General features: G+C 26.8%; 2 protein-coding genes across 4 annotated transcripts in view; both read left to right on the top strand.

The window, feature by feature from the left end:
* Positions 1-3945, top strand: part of LOC129974878 (histone-lysine N-methyltransferase SETD1B-like) — a 29724-nt gene extending 25779 nt beyond the window's left edge. For both annotated transcript variants that reach the window (XM_056087652.1, XM_056087651.1), the window contains exon 16: positions 789-3945. In XM_056087652.1, coding sequence (XP_055943627.1) covers positions 789-962 — 174 coding nt within the window. In that variant the 3' untranslated portion in view covers positions 963-3945. The remainder of the gene's footprint in view (positions 1-788) is intronic.
* A 2990-nt stretch (positions 3946-6935) lies between these two features.
* On the top strand, positions 6936-16890 carry LOC129975251 (fructose-bisphosphate aldolase-like). Of its 2 annotated transcripts, none has more exons than XM_056088294.1 (7): positions 6936-7083; positions 11094-11218; positions 11843-12109; positions 13418-13578; positions 14961-15219; positions 15663-15862; positions 16648-16890. In XM_056088294.1, the coding sequence occupies exons 2-7, from the start codon at positions 11110-11112 to the stop codon at positions 16738-16740; spliced, it is 1089 nt and encodes a 362-aa protein (XP_055944269.1). In that variant the 5' UTR covers positions 6936-7083; positions 11094-11109; the 3' UTR covers positions 16741-16890. The 2 variants fall into 2 exon arrangements, with proteins under 2 accessions (XP_055944269.1, XP_055944268.1); XM_056088293.1 differs by lacking the exon at positions 16648-16890 and adding an exon at positions 16269-16456.
* The last annotated feature ends 2001 nt before the right edge of the window (positions 16891-18891 follow it).

Below are 18891 nucleotides of genomic sequence, written 5' to 3'. Positions count from 1 at the left end.
TTTCTTAATTGTCAATTTTTTATAATTTCTTATTTATTGCAGTATTTTCCCTTTTTGATTTGCAGAATTTGATATGAAATAGACTTATTGTTTTTCTTATTATTTTTTACAGCTGTAAATGTACTGTAACAGCTGTACTTAGCAAATTGTTTTTAACTTACTTATATTGTTTCAGGCAAAATCATATTAAATTTATTAACAATATTATTGCAAATTTATCTAAAAGTTATTAATTCTTTATTGATAATTATCAGAGAATTGATTATATATGTATTTGTTAGTTTGTTGTGAATTAATAAAATTTATATGTAATTAGAAGAATATATTATATTGATGTAATAAATTATTTTTACCTCTGCTTCTCAAAACCTAATAATTGCAAATTTAATTACTTTAGATTGATTTTTCTCTGCCACCCAATAAACTGAGGAACTAGCGATTCTTTAGTTTTTCATTTTAAATAGCAAAATTCCCACCAGAGTCTATAAAAAGACATTGGCTGCATTATCAATTGCTTTTTTTTGTGTGTGTGTTTGGCCTCTGCATGAGTTACTTAGATTCCTAATCAATGCACAACAATATACCTTCACTGATATTAAAATTTGTGCTTAATTGCTAATAAATATAATAAAGAAGGCAATGTAACTGAAAATTTACATCCTTATTTATCATGCTAGTTACAAGTGTGAACTTAACTTGAAATAATATCGGATGAAATTTTGGAATGTATTGTTTTGTTTCTATATTTATATTAAGTTTGCTATAAGTTTAATGTTGTTTTTTTTCAGCCCAACTGCTATGCAAAGATCATCACAGTGGAAGGCTTAAAGAAGATAGTTATTTATTCAAAACAACCTATAAATGTGAATGAAGAAATCACTTATGACTATAAATTCCCTATAGAAGAAGAAAAAATAATATGTTTATGTGGTGCACCTCAATGCAGAGGAACGCTCAATTAATAGTCTACAGTCGCATAGCTGTGGAAATGTACCTTCATGTGATATCAAGTCAAAGGAATCAGCAGTTGGATACTGCGATTAATTTCATTAAAATTTGCCATTCATCAACAGAATTGTATAGAAAAACCCTGTTTTATTCATTAAACATCAAGTTATCATATTTTTGAAGTGTACAGAGAAAAGAACAATTTTTATATGTGCTGTAATGTTCAAGGTAAGCACACAAATTAATATATCACACCATGCAAAATTCTTCAAATATTGCAATGTTAAATGAACTGAAATATAAAGATTATGTTGATTTTTCTAAAGTTGTTCTGGTTGAAAGAATCTTTTGTGCCTTTACATTAAGTATCAGATCTCACATTAATTGCCTTTCAATCAATTGAAACTAAACTTGTAAATTTGAAATTTAAAAAATGCCATAGTAATTAGATTCTAGTATAACTACTTTCTTAAAAGTAGAAATTTTATTTAGTTTCGACTAGTGTTATTTTGTATGCTCTAAAAATTACTGCGAGATCGAAAAAGAGAAAAAAAAATACAGTTAAAAGAGTGTGGTGTAAATGTAATCCTCTTTTTCTGTTGGGGGGGGGGGGAGGTACAGATATATTCTTTTCTTTTTGTGAAAAGATTTCTTCATTCCAGTGTTACTAAGTATTTTTTAAAAAGAAAAATGTATATAGGAATGTTTGTTTTTCTATACATAAATTTTGATTTAAAGGTACTGAAATTTTATATTCTATAAAAGTTACCTTAATCTCTAAAAAAACTTAATTTTAAATCATAAAAATTAAAATTTGAAATGTTAATGTATGTATAAAGATAGTGTAAAGTGAAACCTAGATGTGAAGTAATTCATATTGGAGATACTTTCAGCCTGCTCAACTGTTATGAGAATCAACATAACCCAAGTTTAGATATTCTTTATTATTTGCAGAATTTATTGTAAGATGAATTTTATTGACCTTTTGTATATTCTCTATAATTTATAAATTATTTTTTCCTCTTTCGACATAATTCATTTTGACTAAGTATTTGTTGCACTATTAAAAAAATTTTAAATTAAAAAGGAAAAAAAAAATCTTCATAATTATTTTGTTATGACAGATTATTTCTGTTTTTATTCTTGTTGAAAACCAGAAATGAAATTTATATCTGATTAAATGCCTAAATGGTTGTTAAAGCCTATTGGTATTGTTGTAAGTCTTTTCTGGTTAAATGCAAGTTATTGGCTATAAAATATAAGTGATTTTGTAAATTATTTTTGACATATATTATATCTTATTAAGTGTACAAATAAAGTTTTATTACTTTTTAGTTGAAATTTATTTTATGAGACTTTATTTTATTGTAGTTGAGCACAAAGCTTTATTTTGCATTTTATTCATTTTTTCTGGTTGAGGCTATAACTTCCCACTTTCTGCATTTTATGTTTTAATTCACAATTTTTGCTTTATTGTAACAAATAAAAAAATCAGACATTTATTCTCTTAGATTGTTAGAAACTCTTTAAAAGAAATAAGCTCTGAAAACATGCTATTCAACTTGAGCTTTTTGAGACTTTGCATATTATGCAGCTTTATTATATTTTAATTAACAATACAGCCTACGTCTTTCTTGCAGTGTTTCTGTAAATCTTTGTTTTGTAGTTAGCACTGTTGTTTTATTTAAATATATGATGTGCATAAAATACTTTTGCTCTAGTTTATGGTGGAAAAAATATCCATTGGGAACAAAAATGTGATTATGTTATTGTACCTGACTTATGTTATTTAAAATAAGTAAATGTTTTGTTATATTTATGACTTATAAATGTATTTGAAAGTAAAGTCAAATGATAAACTTTACTTTGTACAAGTAAAGTTTATCATGATGACTTACTGTGTTAGGTAAAACATGTTTTGTTCGTTAAATTATCTATACTTTTTCTACTTTCAATTTTTAAACCAATTTGCACTGACAACTTTCTTTGTTCACTTTTTTCTTTGTAACAATATTTAAAGTGGATAAAAAAATAATCTAGTACTGAATTTTGAATCAGAGATTTCTCTGCATGCTGGGTTATTCTAAAGAAATTATTTCATTTACTTTATAATAAAGGATATCTATTTATACTACATATCTTAAAGACAAAAAAGGTAACTTTTTAGTTTTAATACTAATTATGTTATTATAACTATCATTCCAAAGCTACATATCCTTGTTTCCTTCATACTTATGTAATGGTGCATTCAATAAAAGTAATAAATAATAGATCTTGTACCGCTACATAAATTCTTAAAATTAGCAATTTGTTGATAATATTTTATAATTTTTGTATTTTAAATTACAATAAATATTTGGAAATCTTAAGTTTATTACAAAATATTTGGTTGATAATTTACTATGAAAAAAAAAGTTCTTTATTGCATTTTTATTTGTATTTTTATATTAAAAAAAAATTCTCAAATGTTTTCAATTTCTGAAAATAGAAGTGATCTTCATTATTTGTTATTTAATTTGCTGTAACCCTGTATGTGGATTTATTATACTTTTATCTCTGACTTATTTTCTTGTAAAATTCCAGATATTTGTGATATTAGTTCTTTCACTATTTTTCCTATTCTGATAAGAAATTTATTATACCAATGGATTGTTTGAAACCGGTTTTTGCTTAATTATTAATAAATGCTTGCAAAATTTAAGTTGAAAATGTTTATATATAATGCATAACAGCTAATTAATTTTCTTCTTTTTTCTTTCCCTGCCTTTATGGTCAACCAAAATAGATTCTCATCAGCTGCATAATGTAAAAAAAATTACAAATAGATATTTGAAATGTAAGTTTGATGCCTTGACAAACTCATTGTACATAACTTTCATGGGAAAAAAAATTTGTAAATCATTGAAGACCTGAATTTCATGAGCCATTTTGCTCTGTATTTGTATTGTGTTGTATTATCATCAAAAATTGTAAATGCATCTGTTTCAAGATATTAAAAATAAGTCTGTTTCTGAAAATCTGTGGACCTTTTCTTATTTGTTCACTAATTTCTTACATAAGAACATTCAGTTTGATGACATGTTTTCTGTATATTTTGAAGAGACACAGAAACATATAATCTTCCTAAAATTATTTGTTCTGTTACTTAGAGGAGAGAGTGATGAAATATTTAGCAATTGTTACACTTGTTTTAAAGTGATATTTGTAAGTGAAAAAACAACCCTAATTTTTTTTTTTTTTTAATGAAGCATACTAATAAGTAATCATGATTTTGTGTGAATTAGCCAATAATAAATGAGACAGCAGAATATGTAAATGAATATAAACATTTATGTATTAGCATTGTAAGGCAAAGTTAGTATGTTCTTTAATATGTGTTTACTCTATGCTGTGAAAGAATTTAAAATGTCAAAACTATCTCTTATAATAGAGAATATTATAATGGATTGCAATGAGAACAGCTTGGAGAAGTAGGTGAACTGTAGATGAATAAAGATTAGAATAAATTTAATTTGAAGATATTGGTTATACTTTAAAGCAAAACTTTCATTAAAAGAAAAGACAATGGAATTTAGTTTGTAAATTTAAAGTAAATATTTTGCCATATTTAATTGTTTTTAACATTGCCAAATTGGAATGTAAAATATTTTTATTTCATAATGATGACTGTAATTTCATTTCACCTAACTTGTATTTAGCAACATTTTTGAGCTAAGGAATCATGATAAAGAAAAATTGGGCTTCATATGTTGATTAAAGGGACTTGGAGCACCTGTGGTAATAGTCTGATTTAGTTTACGATATGGAAATGGTTATTTTGATAGAGATCTTTCTAAGATAGCAGTTTCGTGATCATGCTTCATTTGGAAGAAAACCTCATACTCAAACCAGAAAATAAAATATTGCTGAAGTGCATGTCAGTCTACTAATGTAATCAGTTTTTGAATAATTCTGTTTTAAAAACAAAGTCAGAAATCAGAGCCCATTATATTCTTTTTCTTATTCATGTTTTTTTTTATGCTATACTGTGCCTTAATTTAGGCACTTGACCTGCAACCTCATAAGTAATATGCCAAAATATAATTTAAACTAGAAATGAGACAATTCACTCAGTCATGATGGGTTTTTAAATAAATAAACATATCAATTCTGCCAATAAGTGAGGCATACAAGTTCTTTTTTAAAGTAATCTATCATGCAGCTTTATATTGCTGATAAAATATATGAAGCATTCTTTATTATAATCTGTGTATTTTCTATAGGCGGTTCAATACATTTTATACCTTGTTATTATTTGTCTGGTACCAGTAATGCAGTAGAAAATGTGACCTTGAACAACTTACAAAAATACACAGACTATAATAGAATATCTGTCTGAAAACATTTTTATAATCTTGAATTGTGTGAGGATTGCATTGCATATAAACTTCAACATTATTTATTTTTTCCTCTTTAAGCTCTAAGTTAAAATTGTTAGTTAGAAAATATTCATAACAGCAGTTATTTGAAAAAATTGTAATAAAAATCAAAATAAAAGAAGTTAGGAGGCTTTTTTTTATCTGATATATTAATTAAAATTTATTTTTATTATGTATTTGGTTGAATATGTTCAAATTTAATGGTTAAGAAATGGCAGGAAACATTTTCTAATGCTCTGAAACATATATATATTTGATATATCTTAACATGATTATCAAAATATAAGCCTATGCATGTTATTATTTGGATGTTGTAGTTTTCAAATTAGAAAAATTTGCCTTTAAAGTGAGTAAACTGAAATTCTTTGCATTTGATTCTCTTCCTAAAATTTTAAATATCCATGGATAAGGAATTAAGAAAATATAAATTATTTACTTTTGAACTGAATAAGAGAAGACATTTGCACTACTCAGAGTTGAATATGATTTTATATCTGGGACCCATCATTGCATTTTTTAACATGAAATTTTAAACAGTTTATTTGAACAATAATTAACAGAAATTTTTAAAAATTAATAAGATGTAATACATATATATATATATTCATGATAGTAATAATCTAGTCTTTTGATTCTTTTTTTAAAAATTGTTTTATAAATTTTAAGATCCTATTACTAAATTCTAAAAATAAATTTTCAATCTCACTTAATAGAGCATTTTGCATGCAGAAGTATATTTTGTTAAGTATTTTTTTGAGAAAATAATTTCATTAATTTTAGTTATTTTCAAATGCATAAAAAATAAATTTTTCAAGGGGGACAAAATAAAATAGTGTATATTGTTTACAAATCTTTTATGTTCTAAAATGAATTTTTAAGTATTAGTTTAAAATCTGATCTTATCTCGAATTCTTTTTCCCCACATTTTTAAGTATTGAGAGTAAATAATGAATTTAAAACGGCGGTAAAATAACTGTCTTCATACATCACCATTTGAATGGGGGAAAAAATCATTGTATCACAAAAATAGTTAACAATCTGTGATGAAGAATCTAGATTAATGCTTCAGTTTCACAAATCCGTTTCATAATAATACAATATTTTTTATAATTAACGTTCTGGCTTTTCTAAGGAAAATAAATAATAAGGCATCTGCTTTTTTTGTGTTGTCTCGCATTACGGTTCTGCTGTTGGGTACTGTTTAGACATCGTTTAACGATTTTTTTTTTAAACATCTATTAACCTTGAATACTATTTCTTTCTGCCCTTGACCATTATTTCCTTCTAACTCTGAGTTCAGGCAAGTTCCGAAAACAAGATTTTCTACTAATTTTTTTTATCTTAAAGTAATGTACTTTCAATTTATCACGTGAAATAAAAAGCTAAGAATAAAAATCGATTTCAATATTTTGAGCAGAAAACTGTAGAACTGTAACGACCCCCAAAAGGTCGAATAGACATCTGTCCCCCTCACGACCTTTGTACTACTAACTAAAGTAAAATGAATTAAAAGTTTTCTTCATATCCGTTTATTTTTGTTTTCTTTTTTTAGGATCTGCAGACAGCTTCCGTATCACATCCTTCCAGCCAATCACAATGAAGCCGTGTGTGACGTTGCTCTGTCACTGCAGTTTAAATGCCGCGAAGGTGACCTTCATTCACCCTGTTGGTTCTGATTGTCAGTGCTGCGGCTCCTCTTGTTTACATTTCCTTTCAGGTAGTAATCTTTTCAATTTAAATGTGAAAATTAGTGCAATTTATCAGCAAACTAAATCTTTATTCTAATTGTTGTAAGCCTTAATAAGTTAGTGATTGATTTTTAAATTATTTCGTGTCTACAATTTGTTAATGTTATAACGCAATACTTCCGTATTTTTACATCAAGGAGTGTCATCTGATCAGAACTTGTTAATGCAATATCTTATCCTTTATTTTAATTTGATCATTAGAATTTGCATCGGCTAAAATAATATATAATATATATGTAAATTTTGGCTATTGATTTCTCTAATATAAGCGGTATGGAGTAGCATTAAAAAAATCCCTATCTAATACCTGTTGTTAATATCTTAATACGCAGTTTTCGCATTTGTAACACTTTTTGTGAAATGTACCAGTTTGTCATCCAGTTTCATGTCGTAGGATTTAAAATTGCGAAAACATAATTAAAATCGTAAAACTCGGTTACGCTCCATCTGTGTGCAGTTCTTGTGTCTTGCATTTCTAATTTTTCACTTTTATTTGATTTTATCTAGTCTTGTGCACATTCAAGAAATCGTATATAGCCTTTAAAATTGGGAGAAACTTCCAATATTTTAAGCAAATAAATCGAGATGCAAACTGAAACATTTTCTAGGTTAAGAATTTAGTTTTAGTATGAATGAAAGCTCTTGTGGATCGATCAAATTCATTTTACTGATTTTAATTCAGATGGCATTGTTTTGAGTCTTAAATGAAAATTTCAAACTTTCATTTTCACAAATGTCATTTTTGCCTATTGTTTGAAATACATGTATGACTTTCAAGTTAAAGCATTAGAATAAAATGGATAATATTCATGTAATAAGTGTGGTTGATCATTAGAGGAATCATTTATATTATTTTCTGTCATTCTGCAAAGCTATCTTTTAATTATTTTGAAACAAAAGAAATGTCTTCACTGCTTTTTCCCTCCTACCCTCTGATTATTTTGTAATCATTTCGGAAAGAAAAACTATCTCGTATTATATTTAAATAACTAAGAATATAAATATAGTGCAAGTAATTGACTTTTTAATATTCATTCATAACTTCAGATACTTGTGGCATTTACTTCTGAATTAGTTTTAATAATGCAATTCTTGCTAAATAAAATACAGTTCATTTTTAACATAGTTTTCAAATTGTAAGTTCTGTGTTTCTTGGAGATGTAATTCTTATCTACTTACTCCTTGAAGATATCTCAAATGATAAAGCTTTGTTAATTTAGATTATGTAAAATGTTCAAATAATCATTGCTAGATAATTTGAACCGAGATAAATATCTTTCTTTATCTTTTTCTTGTCAGTGGAGATAAACTAAGAGTTATCAAAGTATTTTGATAATTTTAAGTTATCATTCAAATATTGAGAAAAGTTTTCTTGCAAAACCTCTATTTCCTTTCCAGTTTAGCATTTTCCAGAAGTATTCAATTGATAATTAAGAGTTCAGAGTCTGAAGGTTGTATCTTTGACACAGATAACCTGAATGACCTTGTTGAGTAGTTTTGGCTAATGTCCCAGTTGTCATTCATTATGTTTTCATTGTTTAATTTTTTTCCCTTTATCATTCATTGTTAGGTTAGCCATTTAATTCTCTATAAAATTTATTAAAAAATTATATATTTCATTAATTTTTATTAGTTTTTAAAATCTTGTAATCAATGAAAAACATATATAATAGTTTTTTTTTTAAAATTCTTTCTGCATTTCTTCTACTAAGGAGAAAAAAAAATCTTTGCAAATATTTAATATTTTTAAGTGATGGCCAAATACTTAAATCAATTTTATTGATATGTGTAATAAATTATGGATATAATTGTTTTTATACTGTCAAAAATAAAGATCTAAAAATCAAATAAGAATGTTAGAAATTGGCTCTATTAAAGAAAAAAATATTACAGAAAAAAACTTAATTGGTGGATTAAAATAAGTTCATAGTACAAATAATATATTGTATGTATTAAGGTTTTTTTTATAGTGAAATTTTTTTTCTTTTTTAGATTTCTGTATAAAAGCCTGTTATCTGTAGATATTTTTTTTTTTTTTTTGTATATATAATACTTTTCAAAGAAGGGGGGAGGGAATAAAGTGATAAGTTTATTTTGAATTCATCATATTTAATAAAATAGTAGAAATTTAATTTTAAAGTTAACAGTTTATCTTTCTGCGGAAATGATTTTTTTTTTAAATGAACATCTTTATGGATATTTCACATTTTTGGTTAAATTTTTTTAGTATTTATTTCATTTTGATTGTAATGAAGAATATTTCTAATAATATAAAATGTTAATTTCGTACTGAATAAAGCATAATGCTATTTAAGGCCTAAATATAAAATTTTTCAGTACTCGTTCAGAATTTCTTCCTGTTAGTTAAATGATATGAAAAACTAATGATTAATTTGGCCATTTGCAGAGTCATTACTGCTAGAAAGAAAATCTTGATATGAATTTAATTTGATCATGTGGAATATATTGGCATTAATGAAAGGCTTTTTAAAAGTATTGGATTTCAATAGAAATAGGCAATTAGCATAGAAATAAACCTATTAAAAGAAAATATTTTAGATAAATTGCATTTAATTTGAATATGGATGATTTCAAGATTATTTACTGTCATTTATATAAAACCATCTTTAATTGCAGCACGAGCTATTTAAATATTTTTTTTTGTAAGCAGTGCCAAATAACAGGTTAAATAGGCCATTGTCTAGGGACTCAAATATATTAAGATTTTTTTTTTGGTGGGGGGGAGGATATATTTAAGGTGATGAAATTTTATATGTTCATTTGATTAACAAGGGTCATGCATTTAAACTAATTCATATTAAGCTATTTACTGTTTTCAGAAGTCGCTAAAATGATCTCCCTCCCCCTTCCAATTTGAAGTATAGATTAGTGGTTTCTTTCTCTAATTGGTTGAGTGACTTGCATATCAATTATTCTAGCAAACTTTGTATGACAAGTATTTAGATTATGAGAAAGTTTTATAATTATTTTGCCGTTTTATTTAAAATTAGTTTTAAATGTATATTGTATCTTTTATATGTCCTTTACTGAATCTTGAAGGTGACCTTTAATGCAATGTTTTAATTATAATATTTATTTAAAGATTGCATTTATAGAGATTAAACCGATACGATTTTAAAAAAAATCCTGATTATGGAAATTGAGATAAAAGGGACCTTTTGAAACTTGTAATGCCTGGTAGGAGGGGGGAAAGTTTATAAGGCTCAATTTGATCTTAAGTTAAAGAACAATTTTAATGATATATTGGGTAGTTCTTTTAATGAAAAGAGTTTCCCAAAGGTAGACTTTCGATTTGAAATAGTTGATTTTTGTGGGTCTTTCATTGTCCTTATTGATACAACTTTTATATAAATGAATATTTTTTTGTTTGAATTATCACATAACTCTTTGACAGATAAGCCTTGAATTTGTTTTTCTTTTGGCAATTCAGATTCAACTTAATTTAATAACTTTTTTATATTAAGGAAATTTATTAAAGAATTACTCTATACTTGGTTTGTAATTATTTTTTATTTGAGTATTGTAATCTTTATTTTATAATTGATTTAGCATTGAAGTAAATGCTTAAGAGAATTTTTTTTAAATTTCAGAATAAAATTTAAATGTATGCTATAATAATTTTACTTTTTTGATATTTTGAAATCTAAGAATTTTTATTCCTATAATAAAACTTGAAAATTTTGACACGTTTTATCGCTAGTGGTACCAGAATTGAGGTGGATAAAAAAAAAAATGTTTTAGAGTTCAGTGTATATAGTATACAGTGCATTGCAGTATATACAGTGGTTCTCAATTTGATCAACTATTATAAAACTTTTAAAGAATATTGGCCACTATTAAAATATTTTGGTTAATTAATTTATTTCTATGTATATTTAATTTTAATCATACTGACAATATTGTATAATGTAAACTTGTAGATCTAAATAAATTAAAGGTATAAAATTCTTTTTTCCAGACTTTAAAAAATAAACATGGCTCACTTCAGCTATTTATCTGATGCTCTTCAAGCTGAACTTAAGAAAACTGCTGAAGCTATTGTTGCTCCTGGTAAAGGCATTTTAGCTGCAGATGAAAGTACAGGTAGGTATTTTAGATACAAACTACTGCTGAAATTATTTCTATTAGTTAGCATGATTTAAAATATTTTTCTTGAATATGTATCTTTTGATTGAGAAATATTCTTATGTAATTCTCATTCTTTTTAAAGTTTTAAAATTAGTAAAATATCTATTTTTCATTTTTAAGAATCTTTAACATTAAAAGTCTGTTTTGCATTGCTGTTCAGTAACTTGTCCTATAACATACATTAGTTTTTTCTATATATCTATTATTATTTTGTTTGGACAATTTTAAACTTGGGGAAATTTTCTCATTAAAAGCAATGACTATTTTTTTATATTTTATAAAATCTTTGAAAACTTACAAAAATTTAAACCCTGGTATTTAAAACATGTTTATAAAAAGGAATTATTTGCTTTTAAGCTAAACAATGAGAATAAAAAGCCACATTTAGCCCCCTGTTAATTTAAAAATATAAAATAATTTGCTTTATGAAAATTAATTTTACTCATTCTCAAGTTACAAAGAATCTATGAATCAAAATGTCTTTTTATTAAATTTATATATATATATAATATAGACTTACAAGTAATGTTGTTAAATAGCAACTTTTATATTAAATATTTCTTAACTATAAAATTCTAGGCACAATGGGCAAAAGATTGTCTAACATTGGTGTTGAAAATACTGAAGAGAACAGGAGGATCTACAGACAACTTCTTTTTACCTCTGATAAATCTATGGAAGACTACATCAGTGGTGTAATTCTTTTCCATGAAACCCTCTTCCAGAAAACTGATGATGGCACAAATTTCGTTACTCTGCTCCAGAACAGGGGAATTATTCCAGGAATCAAGGTTGACAAAGGTGTCATTGACCTTATGGGAACAGATGGAGAATGTACTACACAAGGTAATATCCTTTTTTTAAAATTTTCTTTTGACAAAGTTATGTCATCTTATTGGAACTAAATTTTAGTTTTAAATTTTTTTGAAGCTTTTTATATAATTAGAAATATGAATATTATCTATGTATATTTAATATGTACTTAAATATTCTAATAATATTTTATATAAAATAATGCAATGTTTTCATAAACTATTCAGTATTGATGGTATTTCACTTTGTAATGAAATAATTGCATGATTACATTAGATATTCTTATGCAAGGAGTGTAAAAAAAAAAAAAAAAAAAAAAAATGACATTCCCTGGTATTGTACGCAAATATTCAACAGCGTTACTTATTTCTACAGTTTAGCCAATTAAAATTTTCCAGATTAGCTTGTATAAATTGTTTTTAGTTATTACAAAAAAAGTAATTATCTCTTAACCTTTTGAAACATATCTTGTGCATATTTTAAAGAGATGATCATGTTTCTGATACTTTTATATTCAATGTTAAAGATAATGAATATTGCTTGATATTATCAAATTATCTGATATTTAAAAAATGAGATGCATTTCATTTATATCATTACTTAACAGTTATATTAACCACTTATGGTTTTAATTACTGCCAAATTGGATGTCTTCTTTTGGGGGGGGGGGACTTTTCAGTGTTCTTTAAAAAATTTTTTTCTCCAACTCCATAATTTATTGATTCAGTTTTCATTTGATTTTAAGTATGATAATTTTATGTGCATACAAAGCATAAATAAATTGGTTTATCAATTAAAATAATTGTGGATATTCTTAACTTTTTTTCAAATTTTAAACTTTTGCTCTGAATAATTTTTTATGAAAGTAAAAACAAATTTCTTCAAGTGAAACGTAATTTTTATTAAATGTTTTTAGTGACTTGTATCCTATTAAATACCATAACAATATCCTACCCTAGCCCTTTTGATGTATGTGTATATATATTTTTGTATATATACACATACATATGTGTATATATAGCTCTTAAATTTTAAGACTTTATAAGCGAAAGATTGTGTAATAATTACATTTTCTTCCAAATCTAAATTTATTCTTTATATTTAAAAATGTATAAACTGTACATACTTACTTGCTTAGTGTTGGCTAACAACTGTGAACATATCCTTTAAATATGTTCAGTTATTAAAATATGTTCTTTAAATATGTTCAGTCAGAATATATTCATATTCTTGTTATACTGAACATCGTTAAGTAATTTAACAGATGCAGTTAGTCAGGATTGATATTGAAACATTTTATTATAAAATGAAACTTCATTTAAATTCGTTGTTCTTCACCAGGTTTGGATGATTTGGGCTCCCGATGTGCTGAATATTACAAATTGGGTTGCCGATTTGCTAAATGGAGATGTGTCCTTAAGATCAGAGACCATACTCCATCTCCCTTGTCAATTTTGGAGAATGCCAATGTATTAGCTCGTTATGCAACTGAATGCCAGAAGGTTAGTTTCTTTTATATTATACTGAATAAGAGTTACTGTGGTTGAAATTCAGCATCCCTAAATATTTGAGAATTTTGTAGATTTCTTAATTTATTCATATACAGGCATGGGAGTATTTTCTTTCTATATATATATATATATATATATATATATATATATATATATATATATATATATATATATATATATATAATATAAACTCTAATGTGCTTGGCACAGAAATGACTTATTGCTTACTGTCGGATGCCAGCCGTCAAGTGGAAACAAATTGTTACATGAACATTTCAGATTGTTTCATTCGGCCTTTTACAGCTATGCTTAATTCAGTGCTTCACTAATTAACTGAGCATCAAAATATTATTAGAAAAGCTTACTATTTCACCAAAAACTCCATTCAGTCGAATAATCAAGATGTAAAAGAAATCAATAAGTAGGGGCAAAACGGAAAGTTTTATTAAGTTTGAAAATAGGCTTAACTATCGTTAAATGTGCAATCAGTGTGATTTAATTGTAAAATTGATGATATATCTTTGAAAATCATTCTTTCCAAAACAGTTTCTGCAGTATCTTAAAATTCAAATTGCTTTTTTAACAATATCGGTTTCATTTCTTTACAATCTAATTTTTTTAAAAAAATTTTAATACACAAGCAATTATAATATTTTAAAGTTATGCTTAAATTTCAACTCTTCCTTTAAAACATTAATGTAGACAATTAAAAATATTTTTTGAGATGTAGTGACATAAATAAAATACCATTTTCACTAATGGTTTCATTTTGAAGCATAGACGTTCTTTAATTTCCATATGCAATAATTCAATTAAAGCAAGCAATTCAATGAAGCAGATTGATTGAATTAAATTCATGTTTTTTGATCTCGTCAAATTGCAAGGTAAAATGTTAATATACATTCCAAGGTTTAAGATACATTAAATTTACAGCCTGTAAGTCAATTATTTGGCCAAACAAGCTGGCCGCCACAGATGGCCAGTTTTATATAAACTTGATATATGTATACAATGTACTATAAGCCTATACCGTATCTCCATTTTAGTATGTATTGAAAGCTAATTTGATATGAAGCATTAGAAAATTTTTATTGCAATTAAGTTTGAAAGGAATATGAGCTCATATTTTATGAAAAGCAATTTTTATTTTTATTTCTGTGGTTGTATAAAAGGGTCTCCATTATTTTGGGATTATTCTATGGTTTAATTAGGTTCTATGTGATACGAATTTTTTACTCTTCAAATTTTTGTTTTCAACAGAGTGCATTTAATATCTAAATTAACATTGTTGGAACTAAGTAGAGCCTTTTTTATTATTGATCTTTTAATATTATTATTTTTTTAATAATGCTGAATAAAATGAATATTTTCAGAATGGCATCGTCCCCATTGTTGAACCTGAAATCTTGCCCGATGGTGACCATGACTTAGAGCGTTGTCAGAAAGTCACTGAAAAAGTATTAGCTGCCGTATACAAAGCTTTGAGCGACCACCATGTGTACTTGGAAGGTACATTATTGAAGCCTAATATGGTAACCCCAGGCCAGAGCTGTGCAAAGAAATACTCTCCACAAGATGTTGCTAAAGCCACTGTTACTGCTCTGCAGAGAACTGTACCTGCTGCTGTTCCTGGTTTGTATATTCTTTAATTCTTGATGTTATTTGGCATGGATATTTTTATCTAGTTTTTCCCTCTTATTTCCCCGTCCTTCCTGAACTTCATGGTTATCTTAAAATACATGAAACAGTCACTTTTATTAAATTGGGGGGAAAATAGACATACATTAATTGAAATGTAATTTTTTTTTTTTATTTAGTAACCTAGAATAATTATTAAAATAAGAATAATAATGTATTGTCTGATTTGAAACTTAATAAAGATATTTTTGAAGCTTAAACAGTTTATTCACTTTAATTTTTTTTATTATGTTTGAATATCATGTTTTTCTTGGGAAATATTTTAGTCTTTGTTTTGTTGTTCAACTCGAAAGTTCATTTATGAGCTATTAGAACAAAGTTTTGCAATATATTGATGGTCGGCATATTTCTAATATTTTAAAAACTTTTGTATCTAGGAATCACTTTCTTGTCTGGTGGACAGTCTGAAGAAGAAGCTTCTATTCATTTGGATGCCCTGAACAAATACCCTGGCAAGAAACCATGGGCCTTGACCTTCAGTTATGGCCGAGCCTTGCAAGCTAGTGCCTTGAAGGCATGGGCTGGAAAGAATGAATCCATTAAGGCTGGACAGGACGAATTCCTTAAAAGAGCAAAGGTATTCTGAATTCAAATTATTTTTAGAAAAGCAGTGAATAAGCAGTATCAAGTTTCAAGTTCAAACTTGGATATTCTTGAAAATGCAATTATTATTATTTTTTTTTTTTAATTTAAGATCTTAATTTTATTTCAACAATACTTTATAAAGATACAATTTTTTTTCTCTTTGTAGCATGTTTGCATTTTATTTTTGAATAGATTTTCTCCCTTTAAATTTCACAATATCAAAAGAAGGAAAATTGAATTTCCGGTGGATTTTATGGGTGCTTTCAAGGATCTTTTTTGAATTTTTCCTTAAAAGTGCATGATTTATATCATGATGCATAATTTTTTCTTCCCTTGCAGACATCTATCCCATCAGCTTGTAGATTTAGTTGGTACTGATTAGAACATTTCTTTTTTAGGCTAATTCACTTGCATGTCAGGGTAAATACGCAGCGGGATCAATCCAAAGTCTGGCTTCCAAATCATCCAATTTTGTGCCAACTCATGCTTATTAATTTTCCTTGCCATTCCATTTTTTTTTTTTTTTTTTAATGTGTGTTAATGCTTTAGTGCATGTCGTGCCAATTTTAAATGAATATTAAAACTCCTAATCCTACTTTATATAGAACTTTTATGCTATGCTTTTTTTTTTACACTTCTTGCATGTCTCCTTATGTGCATTCTCTTCTCACATTCCAATTAATTGGTGCTACTTTCTTTATGTGCTGTTTCTTCTCTTTTATGTAATTTTCCATTTTTTTGTGCTCTTTTTTTTTGTTCCGTCCATGGTGTATCTAGGCCAACAGTGAAGCTTCCCTTGGAAAGTATGGTGGTGGAGTCAGTGGAGCCGCAGCCGCAGAAACCCTCTTCATTAAAGATCATGCATATTAAAAGGAGTTATGTTCCTATGTTGGAAAGGAATCAAAATTCTATCTATACCAGAGACTTGATTTCCTCCCATGTTCTTTCATTCTTTCTGTATGTTAAAATCCAAGATTTATCTATGTAAAAATTATGTTTATTAAATGTTTCAAACCCATATGTTGTATCTTGAATTATTGGTGTGATGTTTTTTGAGGTTGGTATTAGATTGAATTCTGTATGCATTGGTTTTTAATAAAGACCAATGTAGAACTGTTTGATTACACGATATATTTTAAGCTATTGAAAATTTTGAAGTCATGTGTCCTGTTTTAATGTATCATTTTTTTCCCATTTAAATCTCATGGAATTTAGAATGGTGTCTGTGATATTGGTCTGATCGTCCTCAAAATGCTAGGTGTCTTATAATAATTGATGTACCTTAATTAGCATTCAGTTCTTCTTAAGATTTTTATTAATACTGTGTAGTTTTATTTAAATCAAAGTATTTAATGTTGCACATGAAATAACATCTTGAAATCTTCCAGCAACTATAAAAAAGATACTGGAATGTTAAACTTTCCCTCCACTTCTACACAATACGTTAACTGTACATTTCTCTCTCTATGTGTTAATAATCTCCAATGGATATTATGCCTTGATTCAATTAGTAAATTATGTGCTAAGAGGATAATGATATATTAATGATTAAATGTTAATAGAAGCTTTCAAGTAGTATTTAAAAGTTATTGGTCTAAACTACAGTATATAGAGAAGTAATGCTAGTAATATGTAAAAATTATTTTAAATGGCCATAAAATTGTCCATTAGCCTGTGTGTGTGCTAGCATCTTCAACTGACCATGATAACTTTACAAAAAATACAAGAATGTTTTAACCCAAATGAATACGTTTTGAAATGAATTTGTTTCAAATTGTAATGTGGAGTGTCTGTGGAAATGGAATATTAATGTAATATTTTCAATTAAATCAGTGTATTGGGAATTTTTTTTATGTGGTGCTATGTATGTAAATGTAATTCTATAGATTAATTTTTATGTTTAGAATTCTTAATTGATGTTGCTTCCAAGATGAAATAAATCTTTTTCTGTACATATAACTAACGGTTCTGGTAATTATTTTTAGAGTAGCAACATTCCAAAATATATTTGTACATTGTCTCTACCTAATTTATATATTTAAAATGATATACATAAATTAATAGCAGTGGACTAGTGTAGTTGCATTTTAAGAATTCTTATATAAGTTTCCTATTCCATAATCTATTTTGGACTTTGATTTTAAAATTTGAAGTTAAAATTTGTAAAGTAATTTCTTAAAGATTGAAATACGCATCCAACTTTCATTTTTTATTGGCAATATTTATGCCAATTAGGAATAGTTCTAGTAATGAGCTATTGCTTGATTCCCCCCCCTTCATCCCCAATGTTTTTTACCATCTTAGATTTGATATGAACACAAGTATTACAGTCATAAGAGGGGGGGGGGGGACCTTGAGATATTTTTTGAATTCCTACATTTCTGATCTGCCAGTTCGAAACCAGTAGGTGTAGTCTTCTCAAAACTTCCTCGCACACTCTGTAATAAAGGCATTATCTCGGAAATTGCCTTGCAAGCATTGATGCAAAATAGTTACGAAGTATTAACTTTCGGTGTGAATTTAGCATTTTCATTGATTCTGTCATGTGATCTCTAGACGAATTTATTGACGATTAATACCTGGTGTGCCATTAAGAGTATCTGGAAATTGAATTTGTTTTAGACGTATTTTTTCCAACCGATTGAAGCAAAAATATACTTGTTCATAAAATTACATACCGAATTTGATATATTTAAATCATTGTATTTTTCAGTTATCACATTGACATGTTTCTGAGTGTACAGACCGACAGAAGGTCAGCCACTTATGAGATTTGGCTCAAAATTTGATAAGGGTCAAACTATAGATGTTAAATAATGTAACGAATTTTATCCATCTAGTTCTCTTAGTTTTGTAATTGTCGTGTCAACTTATATTCAAACAGATTGACAGACAGACTTCCTCAGATTGATTTTGCTCATAATTGAATAGTCTTATTGAATTACTAATTACTTAATTGTCTACAAATCTGATGTAAACATAGAATGCTAAATTTCGTCCGTCCATATCAAAGCGCTTGAG

This window comes from Argiope bruennichi, chromosome 7, assembly GCF_947563725.1.
Source record: "Argiope bruennichi chromosome 7, qqArgBrue1.1, whole genome shotgun sequence".
Classification (NCBI taxonomy): Eukaryota; Metazoa; Arthropoda; class Arachnida; order Araneae; family Araneidae; genus Argiope; species Argiope bruennichi.
Note: the sequence above shows the minus strand (reverse complement) of the source record. Positions and strands in the feature narration are given on the sequence as shown.